The 18,041-nt window shown below is 51.8% G+C and overlaps 2 protein-coding genes across 5 annotated transcripts; one reads left to right on the forward strand and one right to left on the reverse strand.

Moving 5' to 3' along the window:
• The first annotated feature begins 442 nt into the window (after positions 1 to 442).
• Ulk3 (unc-51 like kinase 3) lies at positions 443 to 7,278 on the forward strand. 4 transcript variants are annotated; one of them, XM_051197562.1, is made up of 16 exons: positions 445 to 792; positions 1,359 to 1,499; positions 1,583 to 1,703; positions 2,175 to 2,279; positions 2,974 to 3,117; positions 3,314 to 3,396; positions 3,843 to 3,998; positions 4,150 to 4,255; positions 4,447 to 4,487; positions 4,738 to 4,840; positions 4,973 to 5,037; positions 5,124 to 5,202; positions 5,276 to 5,313; positions 5,744 to 5,791; positions 5,915 to 5,981; positions 6,081 to 7,278. In XM_051197562.1, the coding sequence occupies exons 1-16, from the start codon at positions 691 to 693 to the stop codon at positions 6,095 to 6,097; spliced, it is 1,416 nt and encodes a 471-aa protein (XP_051053519.1). In that variant the 5' UTR covers positions 445 to 690; the 3' UTR covers positions 6,098 to 7,278. The 4 variants fall into 4 exon arrangements, 3 of the variants coding, with proteins under 3 accessions (XP_051053520.1, XP_051053519.1, XP_051053518.1); XM_051197561.1 differs by having other exon boundaries at positions 446 to 792; positions 5,273 to 5,313; XM_051197563.1 differs by lacking the exon at positions 2,175 to 2,279 and having other exon boundaries at positions 443 to 792; positions 5,273 to 5,313.
• A 5,266-nt stretch (positions 7,279 to 12,544) lies between these two features.
• On the reverse strand, positions 12,545 to 18,017 carry Cplx3 (complexin 3). Its single transcript, XM_051197577.1, has 3 exons — positions 17,066 to 18,017; positions 15,858 to 15,945; positions 12,545 to 13,667 (listed from the first exon to the last, which is right to left on the reverse strand). Exons 1-3 carry the CDS (start codon positions 17,227 to 17,229, stop codon positions 13,443 to 13,445), a joined length of 477 nt encoding a protein of 158 aa, XP_051053534.1. The 5' UTR covers positions 17,230 to 18,017; the 3' UTR covers positions 12,545 to 13,442.
• Between the last annotated feature and the right edge of the window lie 24 nt (positions 18,018 to 18,041).

Genomic DNA, 18,041 nt, shown 5'->3' on the forward strand with positions numbered 1-18,041 from the left:
TGAAAGGCAGAAGAGAGGACCCTGGCAATGACAACTTAGTCTCTTCCAAAGGCATTACGCTATTTTCAGCCAAGCATGGTGGAGGGCACCTTTAATCCCAACCACTTGGAAGGCAGAGGCAGGTAGATCTCTCAGTTCAAGGCCAGCCTAGTCTACAAAGTGAGTTCCAGGACAGCCAAAGCTACACAGAGAACCCCTATCTTGGAAAAACAATTTTTCAAAATAATCTATTCCGTGTATGTGTGCACCCCAGAGCGCGTGTGGTGATCAGAGAACAACTTGCTGGAGTAGGTTCTCCACCCAGTGGAACCCAGGGTTGCCCCACTGCTTCTGGTCTTAGAGGGCAGAAGGCCAGGCTCTTCGTCCCGCCCCCAATGTGGGTGGGCCCTAAGGTGATGTGTGCTGAGAGAGGGTTTCCCACGTGACAGTGTCCTCAATCCTCGACCCACTTCCGCTACGCACACTGAAGCCTGAGTGTCTGAAAACCGGCCTGGCAATCCTTGGCAGAAGGTGTCACCAAGCCCGCGGCAGGCAGGGAGGAGCTTCGGAGGGGAGGTGTCGAGCTGCGCTTCCGGCGGGCGGCGCTGGGGCCGAGCGGAGGCCCGCCCCGCCGCCCCTCGCGCGCCCCCCACTTCGCTTCGGGCCGGAACCTGCGCCCCGAACCAGGAAGCACCTGGCGGCGGGCGCGGGATGGCTGGGTCCGGCTGGGGTCTTCCTCGGCTGGACGGTTTCATCCTTACCGAGCGCCTGGGCAGTGGCACGTACGCCACGGTGTACAAGGCCTACGCCAAGGTGGGTGTGGGCGGGCCGTGCCCGAGATGTCCCGGCGCCGGGCACCTGGCTCCTGTGCCAGCAAGCCCGGCTGGGTGGACGTACCGGCCGGAGCAGGAGAGAGGCGGCCGCCTGGCCCCAGGCGGGTCGAAGAGGCTGGAGCTGACCGCCCCTCTTAGGTTTAAAAACAAACACACCAGCTTGCTCTGGAAGGGTGGGCAAAGACCTAAGGGAACCTGGGTGTCAGCGGCAGAAGAACCGGCTCTGCACGGAAGTCGCCTTAGGGGCTGGGAGAGGTCTGAGGTCAGAATCCCAGGAGGCAGGACCAGTTAGAAGACGGAGTGGCCACTCTGGAATTTATTGCTGTAGGTTAGAAACGGGGATGGAGAACACTTGCTGGGTTGGGAAGGGAGAATTCCAGAATTCGGATGCCTCGTTGATCTGAGAAGGGGAAGCTGGGAAAGTTGGAGGCCTGTGGAGAGTGGATAGACTCAGGCAGGGGGAAGTTTGCAGAGGGACCCAGAGCTCCTCTAGCCCATGGGGCATGCCCCCTCAACACAAGAGACCCCAAATTTCCTGTCCCACAGAAGGACACTCGGGAGGTGGTAGCCATAAAATGCGTGGCCAAGAAAAGTCTCAACAAGGCGTCTGTGGAAAACCTCCTGACTGAGATTGAGATTCTCAAGGGCATTCGGCACCCCCATATTGTACAGCTGAAAGACTTCCAGGTGTGAGCCTGGGGCGGGGCTCCCTCCAAAGGAGGCTGGAGACGGGACACTGCCTACAGCTGCCTCTTTACTTCCAACCACAGTGGGACAATGACAATATCTACCTCATCATGGAGTTCTGCGCAGGCGGTGACCTGTCTCGCTTCATCCATACCCGCAGGATCTTGCCTGAGAAGGTGGCTCGAGTTTTCATGCAGCAGCTGGGTAAAAGCCCACGGCATGCCCCGTGTTCTCTCCTTCCCTATCGCAGTGCTTTGCCATTTCCCATGCCCCTGGCATTTGTGGGGAGTTCAGGCTTCCACATGTAGAACGTGATGTAAGAACCTTGCAGAGTCTTCAGAGCCCAGTAGGTGGAACCCAAGTGCTTTAGTGAGGAAGAATGCAAAGTCCTCAAGGGCTTGGGCTTCTCAGGAGGCTCCTAGAAGGAAGGGGGAGGGGGTCCGACGAAGGGCACAAAGAGGGGCACTTGGGAAACCTCTTGGCAGTGGCAGAGTCCCAGGTGGTGGTGACACATGCCTTTAATGGTGGCAGGAGCCTGGTGCTTCCGTGTATTCTATAGGCCAGCCAGGCAAAACTGCAATAATGCATTTGGAAGAGGGTCGATGGAAGTCTGGGGCAGGGAGAGGCAGGTGGGAACCAGGCTCTGACTTATTTTCATGGGGCCGGCCCCCCCAGCTAGTGCCCTGAAGTTCCTGCATGAACGAAACATCTCTCACCTGGATCTGAAGCCACAGAACATTCTACTGAGCTCTTTGGAGAAGCCCCATCTGAAACTGGCAGGTCTGAGTCGGGAATAGCAGGGTGACATTTTAGAGGTGGTAAACAGTGAGCTCCTTGCTGGACTCCCAGCGGCCTAGTTCCCAGCGGTCCCTCTGTTAGGTCATTGGTGACAGGTCAGGAGATAGAGGGCTGAGCCATCACCAAAAGGTAGCACCATTCTCAGGCTGCACACACTTAAGTCCTGCAGTGTTGTCGGTGGAGTTAGGGGTCACTCAGGGTCAGAGTCGATCAGAGCCAGATCACTTTGGCTCAATCTGGAAGTGATGCCAGTGTGTGACCAGCATCCAGGATCAGTCTGTGAGCAGGAACCCAACTTAATCTGTCATTAGGATTAGGGCTCAGCCTGGACAGCTGAGGAGAATGTGACAGCTGAAGGATGGTTGTGGCCTCTGATAAGATTTGAAAAAGAATGGGCTTGAGTGTGGAGGCCAGAGAACATGACATAGCTTAGTCGTAAGGGGAGGGGCAGGGGGCTTTCAGTGCACATTGTGTTTTGAGATGGGCTTGCTTAAGAGGCTGTGTGCCACGAGGAGGGCTTCCATCCCAGAGGGTGATATAGGTAGAGTGCTGAGGGCCAATAGCACAGGAGAGGGGCAGGAGCAATCCAGGTGAGTCTAGGGTGGGGAGGAACACACTGACTGGAGTCACAGTAGCAGCTGGCATTTGAGCCCTGTGCCTGGCCTCTTGCCTGCAGACTTTGGCTTTGCACAGCACATGTCCCCATGGGATGAGAAACATGTTCTTCGTGGCTCCCCACTCTACATGGCTCCAGAGATGGTGTGTCAGCGGCAATATGATGCTCGTGTGGACCTCTGGTCTACAGGGGTCATCCTGTATGGTGAGACCTTTGTTCCCTTGCTCTCCACCCTGATTACTCTGTATTTGAGCAAGGCTTCTCTGGGCCCATCCTGGGTTCTAATGAGAATTGAGGAACCCAGGGCTCTACTCTGAGGGATTTTGGTTCCTTTCCCAAGGGTGATAAGGGGGAGACTTAACACTGTTTCCTTCCAGCCTCCCTTTGCCTTCTTCCACAGAAGCCCTCTTTGGGAAGCCCCCTTTTGCCTCCAGATCATTCTCAGAGCTAGAAGAAAAGATTCGCAGCAATCGGGTTATTGAGGTGTGTCTTGCAGGGCATTGGTATTCTCTGGGGATTGAAGGATTCAAAACCCTAAGGTTTTTATTCTACTAGTACAGACTGCAGTCTAGGCTCCAGGTCTTTCATGGTGGGGCATGTTCTACAGTGGAAGTCTAGAATCTGGTCCATTCCTGAAGATACAGATCAGCCACAACAGGAAATAAATGACCTATGGGGGAAAGGCCATGATGAGCCAGACCCAATCTTCTCATAGTCCAGGGCTGGAGGCAAATTCCCAATTGATAGGGGCCCGGTAAAAGATGCTTGGCTGTCTTCCTGCTCATCACCAGGACCTACCATGTTCTTTCCAGGTCTCAGAAAATCCACCTACAAACATATACCCCTTATGGGAGTTCCTAAGGAACCTTGGGCTTTGGGCTCAGATGTTGGGATCTAGTGTGATGTGGCCTTGGTCTATTCCTCTGCAGCTCCCCCTTCGGCCCCAACTCTCCCCAGACTGCCGGGACCTACTGCAGCGACTTCTAGAGCGGGACCCCAGCCGTCGAATCTCCTTCCAGGACTTCTTTGCCCACCCCTGGGTGGACCTGGAGCACATGCCCAGTGTGGAGAGCCTGGCACGAGCAGTAAGCAGACCAGTGGAGATAGGGTGGACTGGGTCTCATTTGTCCACTCTGGTGGTGAGCTGGTGGCCACCAGGCAGGTGGGGTTCTGGCGGATGCTGGTTGGTGTGGCGTTAGAAAGTCAGGTCTGACTGTTGATCCTCCCATCCCCCAGACAGCCCTTGTGGTGGAGGCTGTGAAGAAGGACCAGGAGGGGGACGCTGCTGCAGCCCTGTCACTCTACTGCAAGGCTCTGGACTTCTTTGTACCTGCCCTGCACTGTGAGGCTCAGACCATTTGTATAACCTGGGTACAGAAGGGGCAGGAGTGGGGTCAGACCCCCCATTCAGTACCTAAGGGGAGACCATGCAGAAGACGAACCTGGAACTTGGTGTCTGAGGATTGAAAAGGGTTGACTGTGGGGCAGGGGTTCCCATACAGGATCCTCATATGAACCCTTCACCTTCTGCAGATGAAGTGGATACCCAGCGGAAAGAGGCAATTAGGGCCAAGGTAGGGTGATCTCCCCAGGAGGAAACTGATGGCCATGGAAAGAGAGGACCCAGAGATCACAAGCCTCTGACAGATGGCACTCAGATTTGGAACCTTCTCTCTCAAAGGATAGGGCTGGGGGGAGGGTTGGGTCAGGTCAGCTTATTTTATGTCTGACCTGGTTAGTATGACACAGTCACTGAGGACCAGAAGCAAACTTGGATGTGGGTACTGGGTAGGGGGACAGCCTTAGCCTCTTATTCTCTTACAGGTGGCGCAGTATGTGTCCCGGGCTGAGGAGCTCAAAGCCATCGTCTCCTCTTCCAATCAGGCCCTGCTAAGGCGGGGCACATCTGTACAAGGTCTGCTGCGAGGTAGGCTTCGGTTCCTGATCCAGGCACAAGTCTTGGCCACCCCACTCCATCTTGACAGGGAGACTGAGGTGGGCTTTTCTGTGCAAAAACCACAGGCTGCTCCCCTCACTATGAGCCTTTACCCCACATCAGAGATGGCCCGTGACAAGCCTCGCCTCCTTGCTGCCCTGGAAGTGGCCTCAGCTGCCATGGCCAAGGTTTGTGCTCACTGGGAGGAGTCCTGGTGGGATAGGAAGGAGACGAAGGGACAACATGGAATAATGTGTTGCCCTTCTGGCTGTAGGAGGAGGAAGTTGGCAAGGAGCAGGATGCCCTGGACCTGTACCAGCACAGCCTTGGGGAGCTGCTGCTGCTGTTGGCAGGTAAGGCCCCGCCACCACACTTGCCCCTGCCACTGACTGCCCTGTCCTCACCATCTCCCTGTCTTTACAGCAGAAGCCCCAGGCCGAAGGCGGGAGCTCCTTCACACTGAGGTACTCAGTGGGCATGGCAGTCAGGGAGTGCGCTTCCCTCTCCTTTTATTGTGTGTGTGTGTGTGTGTGTGTGTGTGTGTGAGTGTGAGTGTGTGTGTGTGTGAGTGTGTGTGTGTGTGTGAGTGTGTGTGTGTGTGTGTGTGTGTGTGTGTGTGTGTGTGTGTCGTCTTTAGAGTACATATAGAGTTCCCCTGCTCTTGGGTATTCCAAGACCAGAGGCCAGGGCTCAGAATAGTGAAGTCACTAACTCAGGGCCTCAGGTGGATAAACCAAAAGTCTTCTGGCCTTCTGCAGCAGGGCCAGCTTCCTGAAGGAGGGAACAAATAGAGATGATGCAGTCTAATGAGTCAGAGGGCTCTGGGGAGCGTCAAGGGTGAGGAGGCACTTGATCTGAAGCCCTCTCACTTGTGGGCGGGCCTTTTCTGGGCAGGTTCAGAACCTCATGGCTCGAGCTGAATACCTGAAAGAGCAGATCAAGGTAGGCATGGATGGCTACACCGGGCAGTGGGTTGTGGGTTCTTCCTCTTTGTGGTTGTGTGTGCACTGTGGCTTCCGAGTCTAGCTGTCTGCCTTACCCCTTGTCCTACTTTATGTCCCACAGATAAGAGAGTCCCATTGGGAAGCTGAGACGCTGGACAAAGAGGGGCTGTCAGAGTCTGTTCGTAGCTGTGAGTCCTGCCCTGGGGTCTGACAGCCCATAACAGGGTTATACATTCTGCCTCTCCTGCCAAAGCCCAAGCCTGACTTTTCCCTTTCACCTCTCTTAGCTTGCACACTACAGTGACACCGGAAGGACTAGTGGATGGAACACAAGCCTAGAGAGACGCTATGTACCAACCCAGGTTCACACCTGTGCACCTGGGACCTTCCTGGATGAACACCTCCAAGATGCCCACATCCTACTTCCCAGTGTTCTTTCATGCCCTCCCCCCCCCCCCAGAGGACCTGGTGGCCGATGTACTGTGCCAGGTGTACTAAACTCTGGGACAATTACTTTAATATGACTCTGTTATTAGGTGACTGCTGGCCTAAGCCTGCTGTCTTCAGGACATCATCATACCATGTGTTTTGCTCTGCAGAGAGGACATCATGACTCTTTAGGGCACATCTGTTCTTTCCCTGCTACCGGGCAGCTGCTGTACCTGGGCCAGCCCTTCCTGGGAGCCTTTATTCCAACCCTACTCCCTTCTTGCACTGGAATGGGACACTCCAATACCCCTCAGGGACTACCTACCCTACAGCATGCACTCAGCCCTGCAGAACTCTCCAGTCTTCCTGGGAGCACACACCTGCCATCCTTTTCAGTACTTTAAGACAATCCTTCATGCATGAAAGTCCTGTCCTTTGTAGGGGCGGGGTACATGTGAGAATTCCAGGCCTATTTTTGCTTTGGCATGAGGAGAGGTCCCTCATCTCTCCTACTTACAACCTTTTTTGGGGGGAAGGTATGCCACGTTAGCCATATAGTGGGCCCTGTGCTGGAGCTGGGGCTTGGCTGGGCCTGAGTCTTCTCTTCTGTCCTATTAAGCCATGGATACCTCCACAGCTTATACCTGGTATGAGCTGGAGTTGAATTTACATATCTGGAATTATTGAAGGGTTTCTTTTTTGTCCACCACCCCCAAATCACTATCTTGTTTCAAATTTTTATGTTGAAAGCTGATTTTGAAAAAGGTGCAGGGGAGCTATTCTGCATCAGATAATTCCAAACCACAAGCAGTGAAGGTTCTTTTTTTTTTTTCCTTTTTCGTGTGTGTGTGTGGGGGTGTGTGTGTGCATGTGCTTGCGTGCTTGAATGTGTGCGTGTGTGACGGGGGTTATTTCTAAAGTCAGAAACTGTTGGTGATTTCTAATCATTCTGCCCTTAACTGCCTCCTTAGGGCGAAGTGGAACATCCTCCTTGCTGGAGGCTAGATGTATGTAAAGAATGTAGTTCATTGTTTCTCTATTAAATTATTTTCCATATTTATACATCTCTTCTTGCCTTGGGAAAATAGGTAAAATGGTCCTGCTCCTAACCTAGGAAACGCTGGGGAACCTGACTAGGGTGGTCCCAAAGGGAAGTGACTGTTGCACATCTGCTTTTAGTTTCTGGGGACCCAAGAGTTCCCATTGACTGCCCCCATCCCTGCCCATCACCTAGTGTGTGTTGGGGGGCAAGGGTGGATAGGCCTGGGAGCTCGGCAAGGGTGGATAGGCCTGGGAGCTCGGCAAGGGTAGATAGGCCTGGGAGCTCAGCTAGGCCCTTGCTCTGCATACCTCAGATTATGGCAGATGGCAAACCCTCTAAAACACTCCTCTATGTATACCACCCCACACTGCACACTCCATGTCCTACCTGTGCCCCAGCATCTCATTCCTCCTTGATCTAGGCCAATGAGTGAGCAGCAAGCTGGATTTCAGGAAAAGGGAATCTTAGGGTTTTTCTCTTTTGTAGTTCCCCAAAGATCCCTAGACTGGAATAATTTCCAGCAGTCTCTTACCTCAATGATTCTCAGGCCTATTATCATGGGTTACATAGAGGAGGGGCCAAGGCAGAAAGAATGAATTTTTTGAAGCCTTTGGCCTAGCCATTGGGGGCAGTGTGGAACAATGTTCTAGAGGGCAGAAGGAACTGCTGAAGTCCTTGGCTGAATGCTTGAACTATACAGTTGGCTGTTGGTAATAAGGCAGTGTGTAAAGGCCTGGTTTATTGCATGAGAACAATAAAGTATTATTTCCACATGTAGGGAGAAATACATCAAATTTTCTCTGGAAATGGAGCAGATGACAAGTTTCATTAAGGAAAATTAGGGAAAGGAAGGAGGGGATGAATGGAGAAGACTGGCAGGGAGGGAGACAGGATAACAGGATGGGCGAAGCTCACAGAAGGGTTAGGAGAGGGGCACTATGTCTCTAGACAGTTGTTTATTGTGATAGCTGTGCTGGCCAGCTGACTGGGAACAGGGACCTGAAATTTTATTTGAGGAATAGACCTGCATGGGACACACAATACAGGAAGGACGTGAGAGTTTGAGACTCTGGGAAGGGCGTTTCCCAGATGTTGAATTGATATCCTCCAGGAAGGTCCTGTTACTAAGCCACCTATGAAGCCGGTGACTAGTCTAGGCACTGGGACAAGGTGGGAGTGGGCTCCAGAGAACTTTTCTAGTGGTACAGGCCTAAAGGAAGCTTAAGACCTGTTTTTCAAATATTTTTCATCTGAGAGGTGGAGAATTACTGCCACTTTGTACCTTCCTGGAGCTGTATCCCCTTGTTCTCCTATCTCTACTCATCCACTTCCAGACTGAGCCAAGAACAACACCTGGGCCTGGAACTCCCATTTTCCCAAGGGCATCCCTAAAAGGAGCATATAAGCCTTTGGACTAGACCAAAGGACCCAGGTGTCTCTGGGCCAGCCTGTCACCCTGCCCCTCCCCCTTTCTTTTTTTTTTTTTTTTTTTTTTTTTTTTTTCTTTTTGCCTACTGGGGATGTAGGAAAGGATATACAGTCTGGAAGGACTCTAGACCCAGAAACCAAGTTGTTGTCCCAGCCTTCCCTAAGAGGGATGTGGCCCCCACTATGAAGCTGAGGCAGGAGGGGTGAGGCACAGCAATGACCACTTTTCTCTGTAGTAATCCACACTATCAAGCTAAACACAGACACAGAAAGCTATGTCCAAGCTCACGTGTAGACCTACATTTATGGTTATAGAAATGCAGGCACAGGTCTTGCTGAGTGAGGCAGAGGCATCCTTAGCACTGCTACATCACTAGACCCAGGCCAGTGGCCACCCCACACCTCACCCCATCTCTGGGAATAGCAATGCTTGGCAGTCACAGGGTCAGAGGCAGGATAGTGGGCTCCACAGCTTTCCAGCCCTGTTGCAACCTCAGCACTGTGGGACAGAGAACAGAAGCTCCCGCCTCCCAGTGCTGAACTGAGCGTCAGCTGGGTCAATAGGCACTGTCAGGAGCTCAGCTGGACGAGTGAATATGCCCCAGATGTCCCCAGTGCCTGCCTAGGGCTTCCAGTGTCTGCAGAGGGACCATCTGGCTGTTGGGAGAAAGGGAGATCCTGCACATTCCAAACCCGGGTCACCCTCCCCACCCCTGCCCTGGGAAACAGCTGGCCTTAGAAAGCCACTTGTTATTTCTGCACTCCTCTTCCCACTGGGAACTGGGCCTGAGCTTCCTGGGTGGGTGGGAGACCAGAAAAGCAGACTAGAGGCCCCTTAGGTAGAGTCCCGAGGCGCCGCTAATTTCTCTGAAATCCTGTGTGTTTTAGAGCCAGAGACCTTGATGTATGCGCTGTGGGGCAGGAGGAACAGGCTATGTGCTTTGATCTCCCTGGTTGTGGGATATTCTTCCCTGGAACCCCTGCACAATTTTGTGACTTCTTCTCACTTTTCCTTAAGGAATCTACACTTGCTGGGGGCAGGGGTAGGGAAGTGAGAAGAATTGGGGCCAGAAAGACACTATTTCATCATCTCTGGACATTACCTATGTCCTGCATGGAGAAGAATGGAAGCGGAAGGGAGAAAGCACAAGGTTGGAAGGGAGAGAGAAGGCCTGAAGCGCCAGGGCCTATTAGGAGAGGAGGTGGTGAGGCTCTGTTACAAGGGAAATGTTGAAGGCAAATGGCTTCTTTTGTGGCCAGGCCTGGACCATGTGACCCTATAAAATAAGAGTGAAAACAGGATGGGAGAGCTGGAGCTTGCTTGAGTTGGCTATGTCCAGGGCCCATAAAGAAGACAGCTCCAGCTTGGCTGGGTTAGCCACTCCCTGTGAAGGGGATGGAGCCAAGAATGAGGATGGTATTGGGGGATGCAGATGAGCGTATGGATGGACAGAAAATTCCAGTAGCACAGCTGACAAAATTGGGGATGGGACTCAGCCTGCCCACCTTACCCGTCTTTGCCTGAGCTTCAGACTGGTTCCTTTGCCCTGGAGTCTCCTCCACTCCATTCCAGGATTCCAGGGACACAACAGACAGGTCAGGGCCTCATGGAGTTCCTGGGATGTGAGCCTGAAGGGGGGGGGATCATTAAGGAGGCAGAGCCCCCTCCCATTTGGCCGCAGGCACCAACAGCCTTGCTTTGACAGGGTTCAGTGAGTGTCCCCAAGCACCTCTACCACCTGACCTGCCATGCTGGCCTCCTTCTCAGCCAGCAAAGCACTGAGGGGGAAGGGGCTGTCCAATCCCATTAGGCAGAAGGCCCCTGAGGGTGGAGGCCTGACGTGGACCCTGCTGTTGATGCTGCTGAGGCAGCCCATGCTCCCCTCCACCCCCATCCTGGGGCTCCTCTGGGAAGGTCAGAGAGGGTTTTGACCAGTGGCTGCTAAGCCCTTCCCCAGGGGGTGGACCAGGAGCATCTCAGAGACTCTCTAGGATGTTCAAAGGATGCCTGGTGTGACAGCCCCTAGCAGCCCCCCCTCCCCGTTTCTACTCTCTTATTTTATCACATCAGGGCTTAGATCCCTTCTGTTCTCACCCTTTAATGTCCCTTCCTCTTTCTGTCTTCCACATCAACATTACCTGCTCTCCCTTGTTCTTATTTTATAGGGAAATCTAATGGAAACCAACTGCTTTTCCTGCCTGTTATAGAGACGGCTTCCCCATAGGCTAGCACTTAGATGATGAGGCCAGGAGGCACCAGGGACCTGTAGCACTGCCTAGCAAGCTCCTGGGATGACCCACAGGAGCAGCAGCTACTTGGAACTTGCAGAACACTGTCCCCCATCCTGCCTGCCAACCACCAGAGAGTATAATGACATTTGGAGTCTTCATTTAAGAAAAAAAAAAATTTCTCTTTGATTCCTTACTAAAGCCATACACAGTGTTGCTGCACATTTGTAATCCTAGCACTTGGAAGGCTAAATCAGGAAGATGAAAATTCCAGACTAGCCTGGGCTAGATGGTGAGATTCCCCTCTCAAATACAAAGGAAATGACACTGTGATTAAGAGCACTGGCTGTCCTTCCAGATACAGACTCAATTCCCAGCACCCCACGGCAACTCAAAACCATGTGTAGCTACAGTTCCAGGGGTATCTGACGCCCTCCTCTGGCCTCCTTGGTCACCAGGCACACCCATGGTGCACATATGTATTTGCAGACAAACACTCATAAACAAAAAATAATAAAATCAAATTAAAAACACCAAACATAGGAGGTGAGGATGCAGCCCAGTTGGTAAAAGTGCTTGCCTAACAAGCACAAAGCCCTTGTCCGGATTCCAAGAACAGCCTAAATTGGGTAGAGTGGCCCATTCTTGTAATCAAGGTACTAAGGAAGTAACAATCAGAGGTCCAAGATCATCACTGCCTACATAGAAGTTTGAGGTCATCCTGAGCTACCTGAGACTCTGTCTCAAACAAAATAAAGTAACACTAATTCCAACCAACCAACCAACACACACACACACACACACACACACACACAGAGAGAGAGAGAGAGAGAGAGAGAGAGAGAGAGAGGAGAGAGAGAGAGAACCAGCAGAAACAATAATTCACTGCCTAAACACAAACTCTTGAGGGCACCAGCTTCCCATCTTAGGCCACCTCCCTGCCAGGTGCCAGGAACTGGTGTAGCCTTCACCAGCAGGTCTCACTTGGGGCGGGGCAGTATGACTGCTGGTCCTTCCACCTCAGCTATTTTAAAGAATGTATTGCCATGACTGTTAGAGGGTAATCTTTAGGGTGTGAGTGTAGCTCAGTGGTAGAGCATTGCCTTAGTGTGCAGTGTGTGAGACCCTGGGTCCCCAGCACTACCAAGGGATGGGGGAGAAAACAAATAGCCACCCTTTGAAACCCATATTATCATTCATGGGGAAGAGAACTCTTCATTTTACCAAGAGCAACACAGGCTCAGAGAAGCAAAGGACCTTAAGGACACACAGCAGTGCCCAGCTGGAGCACAGTGATCCTTTCTTCTGTTTCATTCTCCACCTCTTAGGTGGAGGAACACCACAGGACAGGTGTCAGAGACAGCCCTCCCTCCGACCTCAGGAAACACTGCAAGGCCCACCTTCCCATGCACCTCTCCATCCAGCTGGCTGCCACCCTCCTCTAATGCTTGGTGCTTAGACTTACTTCACTGAGCCCACAGTGCACTGCTTCCTCAGTGAAGGCCCTCCCTGCCCGCATGTGCGGCCTGAGAGGGCACTCTTATAAAGGCTGACACTAAAGAGTGGACCCCACAGAAGCTCCATTTTCTTGTTCCCGTCCTAGGGCCCTCTGAAGCTGCAGGTGAAGAGGTAGAGGGCACCCCTCCAAGGGCAGGCTTGGGGCCTGTGAACTCCCAGTCAGCAGCAAGTGGGAAGATAGTCATGCCATTTGGAATTTTTATTTTTCCACTGCACGAGAAGAGGAAATTCCAACTATGGAATCCAGAGAATTCTACAGGAACAGAACAAAATTTGGCTGGGCCCTGGGCCCAGAGAAGGTCTGGAGCTGCTTGAGCTACTGTTCAGTGCCAGCTCCATCCTTGGCACTTCGCCCCTCACACGGCATTGCTCCGTTCCCAGAGCCCACAGTGGCAGCTGTGTGATGCTGTGGCTGCAGCTGCTGCCCTGCCTAAGAAGGGATGTGGGCTCTGTTCTGAGTGGCCAGGGGTACCAATCAGAGAATTTTAGAATTCACTCAGTCCATCCCCATTTTACAGATGATGAGATGAAACCCAGAAGGAGCAGCTTCTGGGACGATAAAGGTGGGGATAGGAACAGACCTCCTGTGTCCCCAGATCTGAGCATCCGAGATCTGGTATCTGGAGGGGCTGGGAACCCAAGGGTGTCTATGTGTGCCAGGAGGCATCTGTGGCAAACGAGCCAGGGTTTCTGTGTCCTTCTGTGAGTGTTCTTGTGTGAAAGAACAGGGGGCTGTACCCAGAGAGGGTTGGGCTAATCCTATCAGCGTGGGAAACTTTCCAGGCAGAAGAGGGACAGAGGGAAGAATGGGAACTTGGCAGGCAATAAAGAGGGAGAGTCAGAGCTTGGGCTGGACATGGATGAGAAAGCTCTGGGGCTAGGCTCTGGGGCAGTGGGGAAAAGCCCAAGATGGAGTGGAGGTATCTGGAAGTTGCAACACTTCCTTAGCCCTCATGTGAAACCAGCCCTCTGGCCATTCCAGAGGCAACCCCAGGAGAAGTAGTCACATGATGTGGCACTTCTCAGCTGATTGCTTGAGGTCCCCTAGTGTAGTTTGGGCCTTGTCCTTGAGTGAGCTGAGGTCCAAGCCAGGGAGGCTGGCCAGCTGTCCCAGCACAGAGGCCTTATCCTCTTCTTCCTCTGTGTCCTCCTCGATCATCTTGGCTAACTCCCGAGGCAGCTCCACATCTCCACCTGCCAGCTGGATCTGGCTTTCATCAGTCTCGTTCTGAAGGGAAGAGAGATGAGTCAAGGGTGGAGGTTTAGGAGGACCTAGCAGGCTGGATTCGTGGAGGCCATACTCCAGTAAGGTCAGCATCTGCCCCCACATCTGAGTCAAGCCTTCCATGGGTGGATGTGGAGACTTTTCACTTTCAAACCTTGCTGCTTTTGCACTGCTTTACTCACCTGAGATACTGAAGGACTGAATAGCAGAGAGACTAAACCAAAAGGAAAACGTCACTCTGTTATGGCCAGCTGAGTCATGTGTTGACTGTGGCTAACTACACTGAATGGTACAACAAAAATACTGATGGGTACCTTATATCAATACCTGGTCTACGGCTGACAGCAGCCTAGGTGCTTTTAACTTATTTTTAGATTTATTTTATTATTTGTTTGTGTGTGTGTGTGTGTGTGTGTGTGTGTGTGTGTGTGTGTGTGTGTGTGTGTATGGGGACCCATGGAGGCCTGAAGAGGGCATCAGACCCCTGAAGCTGGAGTTACAGTTGGGAGCTTCTGATGTGCACACTGGGAACTAAACTCCAGTCTTCTGCAAGAGCAACAAGTGGTTTTAACCACTGAGCCATCTTTCTAGCACCAAGAATGCTTTTACTTTTTGTGGCTAAAAAACTAGGAAAATTCCAGCAATGGTGGTGCACACCTTTAATCCCAGCAGGCAGATCTCTCAGTTTGAGGCCAGTCTGGTCTACAGAGCTACAAAGCAAGTTCCAGAACAGCCAGGGCTATACAAAGAAAACATGTCTCAAAACAAAACAAACAAAAATAAACAAAACTAGGAAAAGCCAGGAGTGATAACAAATGCCTTTAATTCCAGCATTTGGGAGACAGAAGCCAGTGAATCTCTAAGAGTTCAAAGCCAGCCTGATCTACCATCAAAAGTTCCAGGCCAGCCAGGGCTACATAATGAGACATGTCTAGAAGCAAATGAACAAAAACTAGGGCAAAAAAATGACAAGTGGCCCACACTGTGATCTCAGCACTCAGGAGTGGACCTGTCATCTCGACTTTACTTGCCAAATTAAAAAAAAAAAAATGGAGACTCAAAGATTTTAAAAAACTGCCTAAGATCATACAACTAGGAAGGGAAATGGTAAGCCAGATTCACACCTGTCACTTATTTCAATTCCTGTACTCCCTTTGCACCTACTGAGAGCCACCATACTACCCTAGGCCTCTGGGAGATGTTTGGGGTCTACTCCTGTGTCCTACACAGTTGCAAGTCTTACCTTGGCTGCTAGACTCAAAATTCCCTCATGGCAGAGTAATGTCTCTTACATGTTTAGTGAAAGCATTTGAGCCATGACCCCATTGCTACCTGGACTTGCAAAAATGTAGACTTTTTGAACCAGGTTTGCCTTTGAGAGACTTATGGGAAGTCAGTGGCAGCCAGGGGCTCAGTAAACACTTGTTGGATTGGCAAATGTGATACAACATATTTGATCTCTGAACTCAAGTAGAAAATCAAGGCCAAGGCTATGGCACCCAGTCCTTGGAGTCTAGAACAACAGCTCTGGGCAAACAAAGGTGACATTCTGGGAAGTGGCTTGTCCCATGTAGGAGTGGCACATTTGTATCTAGTGCTATAGCATCTTGGGGACAAAGACAGGCTAAGGGGGTATCTTGTTCTTTGTATGTAAACCCCTATATCTTGGAAAGTAGCCTGAGGGCTGGAGCTGAGCTTTCACCCAGTGGCCGTATGACCTTAGGAGTATCTTATTGTTGTCCCTGAGCTCAGTTTCTTCTTTCACACATGCAGTGACAATTACCTAGCAGCTTTATTGAGACAGTCAGGTGAGAACATGAGGGTTAAGTACCTGGTGCACAGGAAGGAAGAATCACGTTCTCTCCTTCTGCCAGCTCTCTGAATGTATTCAACAGCCACATAAGAGCTCACCCCCTTACATAGTGTCTTTCTGATTCTGCTGTGTCTTCATGGGCCAGCATTGACCCAGGTTGGAGAGATGGAAGTGAAGGAAAGAGAACTAACTACAAACACAAACCGGTAAGCTTCCAAAGGCCTGGGGTCTGTCTCAGCTCTGAATATGTAAATGAATGAAGGAGTGAGTGAATGAATGGATAAGGAAGGAAAAATGGGCAAGAGCTGAGGGTCCCTGAGGAAGTCCAGCTCCCAGTGCTCAGGGTCCCAGGAGCTCCTTACACTTTAGGTCCTGGATACCTTGGGCAGACGGTATTTGTCTCTGAAGTGACTCCTCAGTGTGGCCCGTTCTGCCTTCCTCTGTGTGAACTGTGCATCTCGCTCCATCCTGCAGGCGAAAAGGACATCAGTTGGGAAGTTGTCTCAGGGGTTGAAAGAAGGTGTGGGCTATCTGCAAAGGAAGGACTAAAAAGGTCTGGAAGACTTGGGGAGGAGCTGCATGGGTTCTCCAAGCTCCAGCTGGCCTGTGCCCAGTCACCTCAGACCCATCAAAGTGTCCTTCCTCTGTGTTCTCTACTCCTGCCAAGGGATGGAGAGGACTGGATGACAGTCTGACTGACTCTCTCTCTCTCTCTGAAGGTCCTAACACATATGTCCTTTGCAATCACTGACTGGGGTCTGTCGTTCCTTCTCTGATTAGCTGTGTGGAGCAGGCAGTGAAGGTATGTGTGCAAGGGTGTGTGTGTGGGGGTGGGGAGTGCTCTGGACTTGACCCATGGTTCTATTGCCACTTTTGATATGTTCTTCAGTAAATCATTTAAAACCGGGATTAAATAAAATAACAACAGTTAGCATTTCATGAAGATTTGCCATGTCCCAGATGCTGTAGTAAAGCCTGAAATCATTCAGCTTTTAGGGAAATATAAAGCATGCATTGTGACTACCATTCCCATTTTCCAGAAGGAGAAAGGAGTCACGAAAATGCTAAGTGACTTTCTTAAAGTTACTCAGCTAATAAGTAAAACAAGGCTCTGAGCGAAGCAACCCTCATCTCAAAGATCAGACTCTAGCTCATTCTGTCTCTATTCTGCACAGAGTAGGCTCAGTATTTACCAATAATCCCACTGTGGACATGTCCCTGTGACTCTGCGCCCTGCCTAATGAAAAGCACAGTTGGAAGACAAGCGGTTAAAACCAGATCGGATTAAGAGATTACCTATTTCATCAGAGCTGCACGTGCACCACCTCCACCCCACAACCACCCCACCCCAGCCCCGCACTCATCACCCTTCCCCCAACTCCCCTGGGGTAGAGAATGAAGCTGGAACAGGGGTCTGGGTTTCAAATGGGGTGGTTGTGAAAGTAGCCCACAGGGCACCTCCCGTCCTCTTACCATGTTTAGGAGATGTAAAGGGGAGCTGACCCAGGGGTGGGCATAGCAAGGGTAATGTCGGTCGGTATGTGGGTCGGTATGTGGGTCACAGGAGCGAAGAAAGAATTCCACTTACTTCTCCTCCACCAGTTGCTTCTGATACTCCTCATACTCTTCTCGGCTCATGCCCTGTGCTTCAGCTGCAGACTTGTCTCCGTCCCCCTTGTCCTCGCCGCCCCCAAGGCTCCCGGTGAGGTTCTTCAGCTGGCCGCCCACCATGGTCTTCACCATGAACGCCATGGTCTTCTCTGGCCACTGTACCAGGCGCCTGTTCGTCGGCGCCTACTTCAGCACTAAGTCCCGGGGACAGCTCCGGCTGCAAGCTTGCGCCTTATGCTTTGCTCGCTGCCCCTACTTTCCCAACCCCTCCTCATGGGGGTGGGGGCATGCACGGGGCTGAGAAGCCTGGACCACGTGCCTGCTCCTCACTCCCGCCTTTCCCATGTGCCTCCTTTAGCGCCAGCCAAGCTCTGCTGGCTACTGCTGACAGCTGATTTTAAGGCTTGCGGTTGTGGGGTCGCTGCCCTGGGAGAAGGGAATGCACTGATGTGTGCCTTGATCCCTGTGCAATGTCCTCTACTCCTAGGTCATCGAGAACCAGGACTTCAGCTAGGAGCCCCCGGTAGCATCAAGAACCAAACACCCCCAGCCTTGGGTCCCATTGCATCCTCTTTCTACCCCACCTCCAATCTGTTGACCCTACCAGCTGCCAAAAAGCACTCAAGGCTGGGAAGTGGGGAGACCTCAAGAGCATGAGCAGGAATCTCAGTTATATGGTCCGGTGAGTTTGTGCTCAGTTCCTCTGTCACGTGTCTGCCCTGCTGTCCCTGGAGCCTCAGGGAGTAGGGAAAGGGAGTGTTGTTTGGAGGCATTGAAAAGATGAGCCAGAAAGAACCCAGGGACCTCTCCTTGTCCTTGGTGAGTTTAGGAACAGAATTTTGCCAGTTGTCTCCCTTTGCTTCAGTAGTCTACAAGAAAAGGCTGTGCGGGTACCTGACCCTTGGCCTTTTTGCCTGCTTGGACCCTATTCCCTCTACCTATCTAGAAAAGGT

Source organism: Phodopus roborovskii, unplaced genomic scaffold (genome assembly GCF_943737965.1).
Source record: "Phodopus roborovskii unplaced genomic scaffold, PHOROB, whole genome shotgun sequence".
Taxonomy (NCBI): Eukaryota; Metazoa; Chordata; class Mammalia; order Rodentia; family Cricetidae; genus Phodopus; species Phodopus roborovskii.